The 16446-nt window shown below is 52.9% G+C and overlaps 1 protein-coding gene across 1 annotated transcript in view; it reads right to left on the reverse strand.

Annotated features, from left to right (window-relative positions):
- The window catches only part of BEAN1 (brain expressed associated with NEDD4 1), a 37212-nt gene extending 25842 nt beyond the window's left edge, over positions 1-11370 (reverse strand). The window contains exons 1-2 of the mRNA XM_061173511.1: positions 11265-11370; positions 2563-2669 (exon numbers count right to left, since the gene is read on the reverse strand). Of these exons, the coding sequence (XP_061029494.1) occupies positions 2563-2587 (25 nt within the window). The 5' untranslated portion in view covers positions 2588-2669; positions 11265-11370. The remainder of the gene's footprint in view (positions 1-2562; positions 2670-11264) is intronic.
- Positions 11371-16446: the final 5076 nt, after the last annotated feature.

Consider the following 16446-nt stretch of genomic DNA (forward strand, 5'->3'; position numbering starts at 1 on the left):
TGGGATGGGAGAGAGCCGGGAAGCTGCCAGCCTAGACGCTGCAGTTGAGAGCAGAGTGAGGATGAAATGGTCTGGAGTGTGTGGGGCGAGAAGGCCAGCAGGACTGGAGTCTCGGGGGACCCAGCATCCCAGGGCAGGTGCAGGAAGAATCCACCCACCTCCAGCACCAAAGGAGACCAGGAATGGATGGTCAGAGCCCAGAGAGCCAGAGGGGCTGGAGGAGAACCTGAGGGCTCAGATTCAGGAACCCAGTGGAGGAGTTACCTAGAAGACTGATGTGACCAACAGCGTCAGATGCAGCTGAGAACTGGAAACTCTGGGATGGACTTAGCGACACAGATGCTGATGCGGTGTTGGTGTGGGGTTGCAGGAGCCAGATTGAAGCAGACTAAGGGTGCTGAAAGGGGTGCTATGAGCACTTCTTAGACAAGTGCAGAGAAAAGGTAAAGAGTCTGATTGGACAACGTGAGGAGAAGAATCCGGCAGAGAAGGGGAGAGATGATGGAGGAAGGGGTGGGCCTGGACAATCCCATGGGACCCAGCCTGCCATTGCCTGGGACACCCTTCTCCAATTGAAATCTGAACAGACCCCAACCTGTAGATGTTAGCAGAGCTGCTCTGGCTGAAGCAATGGGTGGTGGGGCTCCTGGGTTCTGCCTGCCTGGGCTCCCCTCACCCTCCAAGGAGCCTCACAGTTGCCCTGAGCTCCTGGAACCCACTGGCCTCAGTCCCCTTCATTTTAGAGATGAGGACGGGCTGGCCAAAGCCACAGAGAGAATCTGGTGGCAGAGTCAGGAGCTTCAGCTTCTCCCCCTCCAGCGCCTCATCCACAGTGTCTGACTGTGCATTTATTTATTCAACAAACATTGAGTGCCTACTGCATGCTAGGTGCTGGGCCTGTTGGCGTGGGGTGGGGCGGTGAGGGGAGAGGGGAATTCAGAGATGTGCAGGAACTGCTTCTGACCAGCCCAGAATACCCATGACCATACCCTGGAGTCCTCAGGAGCTGGATGCACAAAGCCCTGTCCTGGGGTGTCGGCCCCTATTAGTGCAGACAGGCGGGGCTCCGAAGGGCCTGGCTTGAGCCCAGAAGGTTCTGGAAAGCCCTCCGCATTCAGCAGCCCCAGCCTTCTCCACTGCCGGCTACTCCCAGGAGTGAGGGCACAGCCACCCTGACCCTCCGTGGGGCAGGTGTCCCTGGGCTCCGACCTGCTCCCCCTGTGGCAGCCTTCCCACCTGGCCTGGGGCTGGGGCTTTGACACCTGATTATGCCACAACAGCAACCTTGGTGACAACAATAACAATAATTTATTGAGCTTGTCCTATCTGTCAGAAAGCTTATCACTCTTGACCTATGCCCTCCTCGGTACCCATGGCAGCCAGCAGCTAGGCTGGGCTCCCCCGCCCCCTGAACACCACTCTTTGCACAATGAACCCATTGCCACCTTGCCCTCCCCGGCCCGCCTGGTGATGATCGCTCCCAGACGGGAGGGGCCAGCTCTCCCCACCCCGACTGCAGCGGCCCTTTGATGTTCAAACAATTGACAGTTGGGATTTCGACTATATGCGAGAGAGGTCCCCAACCCCATGATTCGGGACATGTAACCAATGGCGCAGATTTGAACAGACACTGGTGAGCGGGCCGAAGGGAGATGACAAGTAGAGGGAGGCTAAGGTGGGGGCCCTGAACTCACGCAGACTCACAGTCCCGCCTCACCACGGAGAAGGGATGGGGAGGTTATGCACGTCCTCCCAAACTGCAGCAACTGATGGTGGCTTCGAGGGGGTTCAGGACACATCACGGGAGGAAGCAGGTGGCTGCCAGGGGGAGAGGTGAAGGCGACTCTGGGGTAAGGGTGGCAGCGTGAGTCGGTGAAGGCGGGGCTGATGACGACTAGGGGAGTGAGCCCCAGGGGCTGTGACCTTGAGCCCCGGGGTACACCTGATTGTGTCCATCGTCTAGACGTGTGAGCATCAGGGAGCCGTGAGAGAATGTTACGGGCAAAACCATCTATAGCTTCAGTAGATGGAAATGAATTAGTAAATGAGGGGCTGCATGGTGGGGCTACTCCAGGAAGGGTTTCCTAGGACACTGAACTCCAAGGAGTGTGTTCTGTGGAGCACCCATCCCGTGAGACATTCCTTGTGGTCACCTAGATTTGGGAAGATCACTGGGCTTTCTCTTTCCTATGGAGCCTCACAACACAGCACCACATTAAAGGCTCTGAAAAGTCCAGCAAAATCTACTTGACTTGTCTCACTCAGCATTTCCCACACTCACTTGACCATGGAATTAAAAAAAAAGTAACCCCATTAATATCCCTTGGAGGAACCCTGAACCAGACTTTGGGAAGTGCTCATACAGAGGGATTCGCAAAGTGAGATGTCTCTTGCAGACGTCAGGAGTCTTCTGTGTTGCCCTCCCCCCATCCGTCATATCACATCACACCCTGATCAGACCCCTGGAGCTCTCTGGCCAAACATCCTAGAGACATTCTCTGCAGTCCTGACTCTGCCCTCACCTGGCCCTGGTCCATGGGAGGATGTGGGGAGGAGACTTACAGGGGCAGGGGCGTTTGAAGGACATGTAATCCTTGGAGCAGAACAGCGGAGCCAGCCTGCCCACGTGCACAGCTCTGACTTCTCGCAGGGAAGGACCCTCCGCTCACCTGCAGAGACACAAACAGGCAGGTGATGGGGGCGCCCATACAGCACCTACCGACCCTGCAGGGCGCTCGTGTACCCTGGGCTGTCAACCTCTGGGGAGAGGATGGTGACTTTGAGAGCATGGGCTTAGTCTGGGTGGGGGCCTGGAGGGCTCTGGGCTGCAGAATATGGGGGTTCTGGGCAGGGGTGGCACAAATGTGTGCTGGGTTCTCAGTGGTCGGTGGAAGGGGGGAATCTCTCTCCTGGGTGGACCCTTGAGAATCTTGTAACTGTCAGAGCTGGAAAGACCCTTAAAGATCAGTTCAATGTCCTCATTTCACAGAAGGGGAAACTGAGAACTGGAGAGGGTGAGGGACTAGTTTAAGGTCCCACAGCTGGCTTTGGAAGGGAATTCATAGATGCCTAGCTCAAACCTTATTATCATCATCATCATTGCAACAGTTTTAAGAGGAAGATGCTCTGCTCTTTTCATTCTCATTTTATAAATAAGGCAGTTGAGGCTCAGAGAGGTTATGAAGCTTTCCAAGGTCACACAGCTTCTAATTACAGGCTGGGACTAGAACCCAGGTCTGTTTGACTCCAAAGCCCACACTGTCAGCCAGCACACTCCCTTAGAAGGCACCTAATATATTAAATTACCAATTCAGAAATAAGGACCTAGAGAATGAAACTGTCTCTTCCCCAATTCCCCCTGTACCCCCAAGTGAACATCCAGGTGTCAGGATGTCTGTGCAGCAAAGGACTGCCAGGTCACTCTAACACCCATTTGCAATGGAGGAGACATTTTCAGAAAGTAATCCATCCTCCCATGCTGCTGGAGATCTGAACTGATTCCGTCTCTCCTGGTATGTCCCCAGGTGACAGGAGGCTATGGGAATATTAGGGAGTTATAGTTCTTATTTCTAGGGAGTGCGGTCACTTTACTTGCAGAAACCAAACTGCACCTTTGGATGGATGTGGAGCCGAGCAGGTACTTGCAGGGGAAACTGTCAGTCACAAGCCAATGGGAAAAGAGCCTGGCCCCTCTAGGTCCCAGGGGGCATTCGGCTTCCCTGATCCTGGGGATGATATCATTGTGGACAGAACTTTTCTGTAAGAGGCGGGTCCAGAGGTCCCACCCTTTTCTCCTCCAGGGATCCCTTTTATTATATTTTTTTTTTCTCCAAATGGGTCCCCTGTTTTGACGGGGCAATTGGCCAAACTACACTAATAACTGATTATTCTATTTAATAAACAAATCAAACACCTATCTTTGGAGAGCCTGAGCTCAGAAGTCCAATTCCTGAGTGCTAATATCAACTCTGCCACTTCCTGGCAGTGTGACTTTGGACAAAGCACTTCACCTCTCTGAGGTGCAGTGTCTTCCTGGGGAAAGCAGGGTAAGAACACTTAACCTGCCGTGAGGACGGGGGTTATGTACGGAAAGCCCCTGGCCGGAGGTGTGTGGCTGCAAAATGTTCATTCTGCTGCCTGAGGCGGGTGGGAGGGAGGGGGCCATCACTGCCGCTGACCTGGGAATCCCTCTTCAGGTGGCTTCTTCCAGCTCAGCCTGTCCTGGTGTGAAACCCAGGCTGGCCTGACACCCACTCCCAGTCCCCATAGAAACCCAGTCAAGAGTTCCGAAGGGGGAAGTGAAGGTAGGATGTGATCTCCCCAGGCCTGGAAGAACCGGCGTGGCAGGCTGCTTGGGGAACTGTGATTTCACACCAGAAAACTCACAGAGCATCTCAGGGCCTGGGATCTGTGCTTTCTAAAAATACATGTGTGTACGTGTGTCTGTGTTCATTTCTGCGGGTGTGCTGGTGTGCACTGTGGCCGCGTGTGAGTCTGGAGGAGGATGTAAGTGGGCTGACAGGTCATCTCTTGCGCTGCTTCCAGAGAGGTCTTTCTTAAAGGCAAAATGGATTATGTCATTTGCTGAAAAGTCTTCCACAGCTCCCAGTGCCCTCAGGAAAATGTCCTGGCTTCCGCCCCAACCTCCGCAGTTCCAGGGCTGTTTCCCTCTCTAGTGAGTTGGCATAGTGTGGGCGCTTGGTAAATGCACGCTGAATGTACACTTACTGTAAGGCTATCCTGGTGGCACCTGATGCCATGGAGGGTGCTGACCAGCTCCAACACTTCAAGCAGTTGTCCCCAAGGTCCTGCTTCTCCTAGAGGCCCCCTGTACCCCCTCTTTCCTCCCACTGGGCCTTGTGACACTGAGATGAAGGCTGGGGTTTTGTAGGGTGTGGGGAGGTGAGAGATGACCTCCCAGGGCAGGGGGCACCAAAAACCCTTGCGTTACGTATCGTTGTCCATGGTCAGTTTGGGTGTTTGGTGGACAGCGTGTTAGGTTTCCAGGTGGCCAGGAGGCTGGCAAGGGGCCGGCAGGTTTGGCCATGGGTCAGGTAGACATTTCTGTATGTGGAGATGTTCCGGGCACGCCGGCTTTCAGGGTGGCTCACGTTCACCAAACACCTGCATGTGCCAGTTAAGATCACCGAAATTACTGCAACAGGTCCCCCAAAGTGGGTAACAGTTTCATTTTGCAAATGAGAAAACTCATAGGCTCAGTGACATAACCCACCCAAAGTCACCCAAAGAGAAGAGGTGGAGGAAGAGCAATGCAGGGAGGGACTCTGTCACTACCCCCCCCCCACAGTGCCCCTTGGTTACTGCAGGGACACCCCACAGAGATCTGACACCAGGTCACGTCTCCCCCCACGCCCGCCTCACTCAGCACCCAGCATCAGAGGCGAGGCGTGTCCCTGCCTGTGACTCATCTCCGACTGGATTGTCTGGCTGGAAACTGGAGGGCGAGCCGGCGGGCTGCGGTATTCCAGGTTCTGAAGTGGCTGAATGGTGGGCGGCGAGTCCACGTCACTCCCACTTTGCTTCACGTCCCTGCTCCCGGAATACCTCCTTTCTGTAGCCACTGCGACACTCTGATCTCGATCGATGAGCCTGTGGTTAGTGGACTGGCGCCGTATCCCTGGCGGAGGCGGCCAGGTAACAGCGGGGACAGGACGGTCAGCGCATGCGCGGCAGAGGCACCCGGACTGGAGGGTTGAGCTTCACGGGGGTCCACGGCAGACGGGGCAGGGCCGCGCAGGGGCTGGCCTCCGGGATGGGCCACGTCTATGCAGCGCCTGCTCAGCCCATTGGATCTCAAAACAAATCCCCATTTTACAGTTGACGACACAGAAAGGAGTCTCAGAAATGAGGGAGGCGGGTCTTTTAAGTCTGGGACCCAGCTGATGGTTTCCCTAATAGACAAAAACATTCCTTGGCAAGTGCGGGTAGATGTCATTACAGGCATACCTCGGAGATATTGCGGTTTGGTGGTCGCGAGGCTCCAGACCACCGCAGTACAGCGAGTCACACGATCTTTTTGGTGTCCCAGTGCATATCAAAGTTAGGTTCACACTATACTGTAGTCTGTTAGGTTTGCAGTAGACATTTATCTAAAAAACAATGTACATACCTTAATTTAAAAATACTTTATTGGGACTTCCCTGGCGGCCCAGTTGTTAAGAATCCCTGTTCCCAATGCAGGGGGCTCGGGTTCGAACCCTGGTCGGGGAACTAAGATCCCGCATGCCGCATGGCGTGGCCAAAAAAAAGAAAAAAAAAACTTTCTTGCTAAAAAACGCTAACCATCATCTGAGCCTTCAGTGGGTGGTAATCTTTTTGTGACAGTAACATCAAAAATCACTGGTCACAGATCACCACAGCAAATACAACAGCAATGAAAAAGTTTGAAATGTTGTGAGAATCACCAAAATGTGACATAAGGGACATGAAGTGGGCAAATGCAGTTGGAAAAATGGCATGGATAAGACTTGCTTGACGCAAGGTTGCTCCAAAACGTCAGTTGGTAAAAACAAGCAATATCTATGAAGAGCAATAAAACGAGGTATGCCTGTAAACGTTTGTCACGTGATTAAATGAAGAAGCAAATGAACTCAGGAGTGGAGGAGAAAAAGAGTGAGAGGACGGTGGCAGAGAGGCTGGCAGAGGACACGGAGGTTTGCAAACAAGTAACTTGGTCCTGATGTTAGAAAAGGGATCCAAGTGTGTGGCAGCCTCTGCAGCAAGGAGGCCTTCTGTCCCCATGCAACATCTGGCCACATGTGTGCTACACTGGGTTGGTCAGGAAATGCCTGGAGGTTACTGGGTCTTCAGGTTGCCTTGATTTACCTGGAGTAGTCCTCTATTGGATCAGCTGCCTTCCCCGCTGCCACCAAGGCCCAACTTCTAAGACTTGATATACTGACTAACTACATAAACCGGTCCATTTGCAAATCAGCAAATACGTCCTGACCAAGGGTGTAGAGAAGCCTGATTCAGGGTCCAGAAAACACCAAAGAGGGCATAGAAAAGTATTATTACAGTGGTGAAACATGGGATGTGTCCCCAGCGTCCAATAAGAGAGGAGAGGCTGAGAAAATTCTGGCATACGCTTATAATGGAATATTGTATAGCCATGGAATCATGTTTTTAAAGAAATTTTAATAACATAAAAGACTTTCAGTATACTGTTAAGAGGGGGGGAAAAACCCCACCAGGTAAGCAGGTTCTAGAACTCTGCCTACAATATGATCCTTATTTTGTAAGGAAAAAAAAAAAAAAACTAGAGAAAATATTCACACATAGAAAAAGATTAAAAGGAAATAGACTAAAATATCCACAGTCACGTACTCTCTGGGCAGTGGTGGGATTGAGGAGGCTTTTTATGTTCTTTTATTTTTTAAAAATGATTTTCCAAATTTTTTTCAATGAACATGTATTAATTTTATAATCTGAAAAATCATTAAAATGAAGATTTGAAAACACTTTTTATGCTAACAAAATAAAGAATAATTAAATGAATAAATCAGTGATAGTTAACTCATTGGAAGTTTTAAATGCTAATTTAATTGCCTTTGAACATGCCATTTTTTATTGCCAAAATTTAAAAAAGTTAACTTGTCTTTGAACTTACTGATAAGGAGCTTTACTAACATGTTAGGAAAATAATCTCCACTGGTTTTAACCTTCATCACATTTTCCTTGGCGCTTGAGCAGGTCCTATTTGCCAGATTTTTGAGAGAATAGTTTCTGCCATGAACCTTGAGGTTTACCTTCAGGCAAGCTATACACTTGGCAATAATAATAACAATAATAGACCTTATGTTTGTAAAACACTTTATAATTTGCAAAGCATACGAAGTGCTGGTTATTGTTCTAGTCTCTGGGGATATGAGAGTGAGCAAAATGGTTAAAAGTCCCTGCCTTTGGGGAGTTTACATTATATTGATGAGGGCAGACAATAAACAAATGAATAAGATATATAAATGTTGGGGGTGATAAGTGCTATGGAGAAAAATGGAGAGAAGAGAGATAGGGAATAAATGGGGTGGGGAGCTGCTCTTTTAAATCAGTTTGATACTGTTTGAATAGAAATAAATGAAGATGTCTCTAAAAATTCTATAGCCCATGGGCAATTAACACATAGACATACAATGATTGAAGATATCCATTGAGGAAGCATTCCATTAACTAATTACATATCGTCTAAGGTACAGTGTGCTAATTATCAATTTTACAAACTCATAAAATTATGATGAGTCATAGTGATGTTTTAAGTTTTCTATACCTAGCAAAGTTAGTCCTTAACCTTTCTAAGCCTCAGTGTTCTCATCTATAAAATAGGGACAATTATATTACTTATATCAGAGGGCTGTCCTCAGACTCCAGAGAGAAAATACTTATGCTTGGGAAAGAGCATGCATTCAGTGCATGTTCATAATGCAGACATAGCAAGGCCATTGCAAGGGGTCCATTCGTCACTGCCACGTGTTTCCTGTATATTGTTTCTCCAGTCCTCACGACTATACTGGGAGATGTAGACTATTTGTTCCCCTTTTCAAGAGGAAATTGAGGCTCTGAAAGGTTAATCTCCTGCCCAGAATCACAAGCCATAAACCCAGGTAGTCCAGCTCCAAGAAGCTGTGCTCTCAGCCACAACTGTACTTTGTGCCAGGGGGATTCAGAAGCCCTCCTGGCTTCAGTTTCTCCCTTTAGGAGGCTGAGAGCTGGCTGCCACCTTCTCGTCCCTTACCCTGTGCTGTGAGCACTTCCAGGGCAAAAGCTTCAGGTAACAGGCATCTGAGTGTGTCTAACTGATTATTCCCCGAGACTGAAGGAGGTGCCCGTATCCCCATCACGTTGCCGCCTGGCTGTACTCCACTATGTGAACCAGGTGACACAAACCTCCTAACTTAGTTTCTGATTAACTCCTTTGGGAAGAAGAGGTGAGGATTATGGAAGATGCTGGGATGTGACACCCTGGTGGGTGAATAGGGGAGGGGTGGGAGTAGGCTACAGAGGAAGAAGACGACAGAGGGGGTTTTTGTGTAGAAACAGCCCCCAGGAGGCAGCCCATTCTGCCTGTCTCACTAGGTCCCCACCAGGCAGCATGTGGACAGACACCCCCCATCCACCCCGTTCTCACAGCTGGGGCACAGGTGAGCAGGACTAACATGGGTGTCCACAAGCTGGACATTTGTTTTCTTCCCAACAATGCTCCTGGTTACCTACACCCTCCATGCCACCCCAAGGATTCCAGCATCCTCTCCCAGGCCCTGGGCCTCATTGGTTCTGCTCTGGGTCTGAAGCCTCAGCTGCACAGACTGGGCAGATTTCTTCCTGGGGCCCTTCCAGCTCTGAACTTCTAACCTATCAGTCAGCCACGGGCTCCATTTCCTCCCCAAGGGTTATCATTTCTGGTGCCTCGTGGCTCAGTCGCCTGGATGAACACACCACGGTCAGCACAGGTTCAGGGTTGGGACCCCTCAGACTTCCCGCTGTCTCCTTGCCCTGGTGGCTGCTCCCCCTGCTGCTCTTCACTGCCTGTCTGAACTGTCACCACTGGAACATCCAAGCCACCTGACTGTCTGATTACTCCTCAGGGAAAGCAGTCCTCCCCAGGCCCCAATCCCCGGCGTGGAGGGAGGTGTGAATTCCCTCGCACAGAGTGTGAGCAGCAGACATCAGTCAAGGGCAAAAGAAAGAGTTGGTCAGATACAGTCTTTCCCAACCTGGATGGAGATGACAGGTAGGGAGGCGAGCACCGCTGGGAAGCAGAGCGCCCAGGGAGGAGGGAACAGCTGAGAAAGGGCAGGCCCTAAAGAGAGGGTTTTGCACTGCAGTTAGATGTCAACAAGCCCTTGGGGGATTCAAAGGCCTCCTTGGAGGGGGGCTTGGGGGGTTGGGAGGGGGTCGTGTCGCTGCCACCTCAGGGCAACTCGCTCTGCCTCAGCATCCACTGGTGCTGCATGCTTCACAGAACGACACCTGTAGTCAACCTGAATTGAGTGATGGCTGAGTGCCAAGTACCATGCTAGGCCCCCTACAAGCATCACCTCATTGAATCCTCCCAACCCACCTTCCCCATGTTTCAGATGGGGAAACTGAGGCTCAGAGAGGTTAAGTATCTTGCCTAACATCACACGGCTAGGAAGGCAGCCAAGCCCACCCTCTGGTTCCAAAGCCCTTAAACACTCTGCTCACGACAGAATCCTACCTACTTGTCAGCGGAGGCCATTGAGGCACAGGGACGTGAAGCCACTTGTTCCAGTAGAGCAGTCAGGATGTTTGAGGAGAGTCAGGAGGGGCTTGCTCAAGGCAGGTGCCCGTGGACTGTGTGAATCAAGACCAAGGACCAAGCTCCTGGAGCCCCCGCCGCTCACACCTGTCACTGGTGCCCTCCCCTTCCCAGCCTGGGCCTGGCCATCTCCGCTGGCACGGCGCGTGGGATCAGGAGGGCAGAGCCTCAGGACCGCCAGGCCGATGGGGAGAGGGGGAGGGTCGTGCGAGTCTGCCGTGGGTCTGGTGGGCACTACCCAACTTCCGAGAGCAATTAGGGAGAGACGGCTCTACCGCTTGGTGCTGCGCAGCCAGCCAGAGCAGCCGCCTCGGACTCAGCCTCGAGTCCCGCTTACCGCGCCAGGGAAAGTCGGCCCCGGAGCTGGAGAAGGTGCGTCGGGGACACCACCTTTCCCACCGATGGTGCTGAGATAGGCCAGCGTGGTAGGCATCGAAGCGGGGGCATGGCCCTGGTGGCCCGCCCGTCGGAGGGTCAAACTTCTCGGCTCGAGGGTCGGGGGTGGGTTCTAGCTTCAAACTCTACAAAGCCCGGAGCCCCTTTCCTATTCTACCCCCACCAAAAGTGCGTCCTAGTTTACCCTTCTTGGGTGGGTTGTTCAGGGGTCCGCGAAACCGAGGGCGCGGGGTCGTGAAGACTGTCTTATGCTCCCTTCATGGGGTGGATGTTTGTTTGGGACTCAAGTCAGGCAAGAACCGGGAGACCTCTCCATCCCTGCGGCCCGATGGCATGCTCAGGGGCAGCCACGGCCCGCGCGAGTCCCGGTGGCCCGCCCCGGGGCGCGGGGGTCGGGGCCGGGGTCCGCGGGAGAACGGGGGTCCAGTTCGGAGCACGCTGCGGTTCCGCCGAGGACCGCGCTGAGCGACCTCGGGTGTGTGCTTGCGCCGGGGCCGCCGCAGAGCGCGGGGGAGGGGGCCGGGACCCCCTCCCCGCCCCTCCCCAGCGCCGCCCCCGGCCCCACGCCCCTTACTCGGCTTGGCTGCCTCGCTCCGCTCCGTGCGCCGCACTGCCGGCTCCAGCTTCGGCTCCAGCTCAGGTTCCCGCTCTGGCTCCGCTCCCGCTCCGGTTCCCACTTGGATGCCGCTGCGCTCGGGCTCCGGCTCCGGCGTCGCGGGGGGGCGCGCCGCTCCGCCTCGGCCTGCTCGGCGCGCAGGGGCGTGGCGGGGCGGGGCCCTGCCGAGCCGACCCGGGGCCCGAGATCCCCGGCCGAGGCGGCGGCTTCCCGGCCCCGGCCCTGCCGCAGCCCCGCCCGGCCGCCCGCCGGCCCCGCGCCGCCGCCCACGCCACGGCCGCCCGCTCCCGCCGCCCTGCGCCGCGGCTCCGGGGCCTCAGCAGCGCTGGGCCGCCGCCCGGGTCATTCCTGAGCTGGGGGGACGCGGCGGAGGGGGAGGGCCGAGCCGCGCCCCTCTGCGCACTGCCTGCCCGACACCCACACAGCGGCAGGCGGGGCGGCGCGGCGAGGAGGCCGAGAGATGCAGGGAGGCCAGCGTGCCAGCCAGACGTGTGAGGACAGACGGACAGGCGTGTGTAGAGAGCGACATACAGACAGACGGGAGCAGAGGCGCAGACTCAGACATGTGCAGAGAAGGGCAGACAAACGAAATGTGCAGGACAGACAGACAGGTTGTTCAGAGGCAAGCCTGGGCATCCGGGCAGGGGACCCCTGTCACGGCTACTGGGAGGGGCAGACGAGCCTGGCAGGGCCTCCTGCTCCCAGTTGCCGCGCGGTGAGTTCTAGGGTGTTCGGGAATGTCAGCTAGGCCTGGCTGAAGCCTTCCTCTCCTGAGCGACCAGCTTGCCTGTTTCCTTTACTCCTGGCCTGATCCTGTGCCCTCTGTATCCCCCTGTCCCCAAACCTTGGGCATAGAGCTTGACCCTGGCAGATGCATGCCTGCCTCAAGGGGTGCCTGGCTCAGGGAGGGGCTCCTGGCTTTCAGGACCTACTCTGTCCACACTCTACTTTGGGGCCTTGGACAAGTCCAGCCCATCCGCCAGACCTCCCTTTCTTTATTACACTAGAGCTCCTGTTATTGCGCTCTTGCTAGTCCTGGTGCTTTCCAGTTATTTGTGGAATCATTTATTTAATCTCCCCTACTTAACTGGGAGTCCCAGGAGGGAGACCCTTGGGGGCCTGCACAGAGCATGCACTCTAAATTTGATGAATGAATTGATGAAATACTTTGTTGATAATTCTCCTAACCCCCATTTTGTCGATGGCAGCTAATAAGTGGTTGTCAAAAATAAAACATGAGGATAAGGAGCTGCACATATTGATGACAAAACTTGGGGAAGGAGAGGAGCCATAGGGATGGCGTGGAAGAGAAGCCAGGCAGACAGTGGCACTGCAGGGAGGGTGGGAGCAGAGCAGACTCTGGTGGAGAAAACAAACCTCACTCCAGCCCACCTCTGACAGTCACCATGTCTTGGGCTTCCCTGGGTGGAGGCAGAGAGACCTGCATGGTCTAGAGCCTTGGTGGGTAAGGACACTTCCCAACCCCCTTTGGTAACTGTTCATTCTGGGCTCTGCCTCCTGCACTGCCTACCCCATCCCCCAGACTGAGGGGGGTGGAGGGACCCAGGCTGAGGGATTCCAGCTCCATCTGGGGCCATCAGGAGGCATATGTGCTATGTGGGGCATGGGGCCAGAATAAAGGGAAACATCTCTGAGTCCTAAGAAATGGAACCTGAGAGGCCCTTTGTCCAACCCCATGCATTTATTTTATGGATGAACAAGTAAAGGACTGGAGAAAGCAGGGGCAGGCCAGGGCTAGACAGCTAGGATTGGAGGCTCTAGGACTCCCAGGCCAGGGCTGTGCCCCCTGTGCAACCCTGCTAAAAGTGACCTTGACCTTCCTAAGCAGACACGTGCTGATCTGTGCAGGATGGATATTCTGGTTGTTGAGTGGTTTTACCTGTAGTCTGTCCCCTTTGGCAAGACTGTGTGTATGTGTATTTTGTGGGGGCCTTGTGGAAGGCTCTAGCAGATAAAGAGTTCATCCCCCGCTACCCTCTGTTTGAGCATCGCTGGGCTGGCAAATCTGGCTTGTTCTTCACAGTGGAGCCCAGAATGGGAATTGGTTTCCACTGGGCATGGTGGTGTTGGGGTCTAGCTTTGGGGAGTTGGCTTATATTGATTTGCCTGTCTATACATCCATAAACAGGACACTGGAGAAACATAAAAAGGTGAAAAAAGAACAGAAAAGCTGGTCACTGTTAATGTTGAGGTTTCTTTTTCTTTCTTTTTAATCTCACATTTCTACGAGTGTCCCTAATGGAGTGAGCTTGCTCACTCTCTCCTGTGTCACACTTTTCGTGGCTGCCTAGCGTTGCATCAGATGGCTGTACTATATTTTATTTAACCAATTCTCTGCTGCTGGGCATTCAGTTTTGAGTTTTTCACACTTCTAGACAGACCACAGTGAACATCCTCATGGGTAAGTTTGTGCATGTCTGTGGTTATTCTTGATTTCAGTGGGTATGTCCATATAGTTTTGAAGCTTTCTTCTGTATGGGGTCAGACTTGCAGGAGGGACATTTCCTGGGCACCAGGGAAGCACAGTGATACTTAGTGTCTGCTACACCAAGGGCGGGGTAGGGAGGCTGGAGGGGGGAGCCTGGGAGAGGTTATGCAGTGCCATCTGAGGACAGTGAGGTGCCAGGCTGTGGGGACCTGCCCTAGAGTGTGCTCTGTATTACCCCTGTCACTCATAGGTATGGTCAACTTATCAATTCTATTGTTGGGGGGAATCTTCTGATACTAAGGGTGGAGGAGGGAAGGAGGAAGGGCCATCAGGATGGTCTGGCCTCTGGGTGGGATATCTGTCTAAAAACCCAGCACAGGGAATTCCCTGGTGGTCCAGTGATTAGGACTCTGTGCTTTCACTACCAAGGGCGCAGGTTCAATCCCTGGTTGGGGAACTAAGATCCCGCAAGCCGCGCGGCAATCAGTCAATCAGTCAATCCCATCACACCCTTCAGGAAGGTTACCTTGTGCTAGTATATCCCTTATACAGAATTATGTCAAAAGCATCTTCCCAGCCTTGAATTACATTACAGAGGGCCCGGCTCTGCAGATTGCCTTGGCTTTGGGGGTGGGGAGTACACCATGCTCTAAAAAGAGAACGAGGTGAGGGAGGAAAACCTAACCCACCAGCTTTAAAAAGATTTTTCCTCTTTCCCTCTGATTTTTGCTAATGGTCCCCTTGAACATGTTAAGGGGGATAAAGGAAGAGAAGAGGGCTTGGTTCTTGCTTGGTGGCGGGTGGGGTCAGGGCCCAGAGCCCTCCCAAGGCCAACAAGCTCTGAGGTGGTGCTGAAGTACAGAGAGGAAGCTGGGGGCAGGGAAGCACCTGTAAAACCTGAGGCAGCGCCTTCTGGAGCTGCTCTCTGCTGAGAGCATGGAGGGTTTTGTGCTTTCACCCCACTTTACGGATGAGGAGACTGAGACCCACCAAATTTAAGTGACTTTCCAGAGATGCACACCTGGTTAAGCCACTCTAGGTAAGATGATGAAACACTTCTAAAACAGGCAGAAAAGATTACCAGGTGTCCTTCGAATTGACTATTCGGTGTTACCCAGCACATGGTTGTCTGTTTCTATAGGAGTTTGTAGCTTTCATGGTCTCTAAGCTGTTTTATTATTTTGGAAGTTGTAGAAAACTGATTGTGATGGGAAATTGTTCTTGTCCATTAAGATGCAAATACATTTTATCAGGTGAAGTCAGTTGAGATCTTGTGGAGAGGGGGCTAAAAGCTATACTTGTGGCTGTGCTTCGGATTCTCCTTTAAATTGTGTATAATGTCTTATTTTTCCCTAAGTAATTAATCCGTTAAATGAAATCTTTGACATGTGTTGTTTATTTTATATTTGTGTAACACTCATGATTTTATCCTTTAAAAAATGTATCTTTTAACAGTAGTAAGCTGGGGACTGCATCCAGATGGGTGCATCAGAGCTTAGCCTTTCATTGGAGGCGTCAGGCCCAAGGCCCTCAGAAGAGACGGAAATGAGTGCGGGCTGGGTCAGTCCTAGAGGGCTTTCTGGAAGACGGAGGGGGTGGGGTTTGAGGGGTGGGGAAGGATTTAGAGAGGGACACCTGAAGACAGAAGGCTTTCCAGGATGAAGGGCAGGGCCTGGGGTGGAGAAGGAGTATGGAGGCTGGTGAAGAGGCCTGTCTGGATGAAGGGTGGGCTCTGGGGTGCCAGGTGCCAGATGGAGGATGGAGGTGGGAGTCCAGGTAGAGGAGACTGTACCTGATGCTGTAGGCAGCAGGGAGCCACCATAGGCTCTTGAGGGAGGAGGGGACTTAAAGAAATGGACCTGTTAAGAAGGCTGGTCTCTGGGTTCCTAAACCCTTCTGGGCACTGAATAGGCTCCGAACACCCTTTCTCCCGGGTGGAGGGCTGGGGCAGGCTGCCCCTCGCTGTCTCCTGTTAGGAGGGAAGCCACCCTTCCAGGGCTCTGAGAGAAGGTCCCCAGGTAATGAGTGTAAAAGTCAGCCCCTCCTCTCTTATCCCCAGAGGCCCATCTGGGGGAGCCTCTTTCTGGGCCTGCTTGAAGATTTGTACTCAGGGTGGAGCTCATTTCAGGGTCAGCTGGCTGCGGGGTGAGCAGGGTCTGCATGCACACCTTTCTGCTGCTGTTCCCAGCCAGTCATGACACGTCCTCCCGGTGACCATACCCTCTGTCAACCACTCTACGTGCATTATTCAATTCCATCCTTATGGTATCCTGTGGAGGGGGACAATATTTTCTCCATTTTTTTTTTTTTTAATTGTGCAGCAAGGAGGTTTATGGAGGCTGAGTAACTTGTTCAAGTTCACATGGCTAATTAGGGGCAGAACCCAGATTTGCACCCAAGCCTGCTTGACCTCAAAACAAAGCCAAAATAGTCATGGTCTCTCCTTTGTGGGGCTTACTGCTTAGAGGAGGTGACAGACATTAACCACGGAGTGACAGAGATAAATGTCAAGTTGCCATGATGAGACATTCCACAAGTTTGGGAAGCATGTGAGTGAATGTTACGGGAGGTCTGACCTTGTCAGGGTGTGGGACGAGGCGGGAGAAGTGGGCAGGGGCCAGGACTGCTTTCGATCTTGAGAGCAGTGGAAGGCATAAGAATGTTTTAAACAATATTGGAGGAGTGGTGGTG

Source organism: Eubalaena glacialis, chromosome 18 (genome assembly GCF_028564815.1).
Source record: "Eubalaena glacialis isolate mEubGla1 chromosome 18, mEubGla1.1.hap2.+ XY, whole genome shotgun sequence".
NCBI lineage: Eukaryota > Metazoa > Chordata > Mammalia > Artiodactyla > Balaenidae > Eubalaena > Eubalaena glacialis.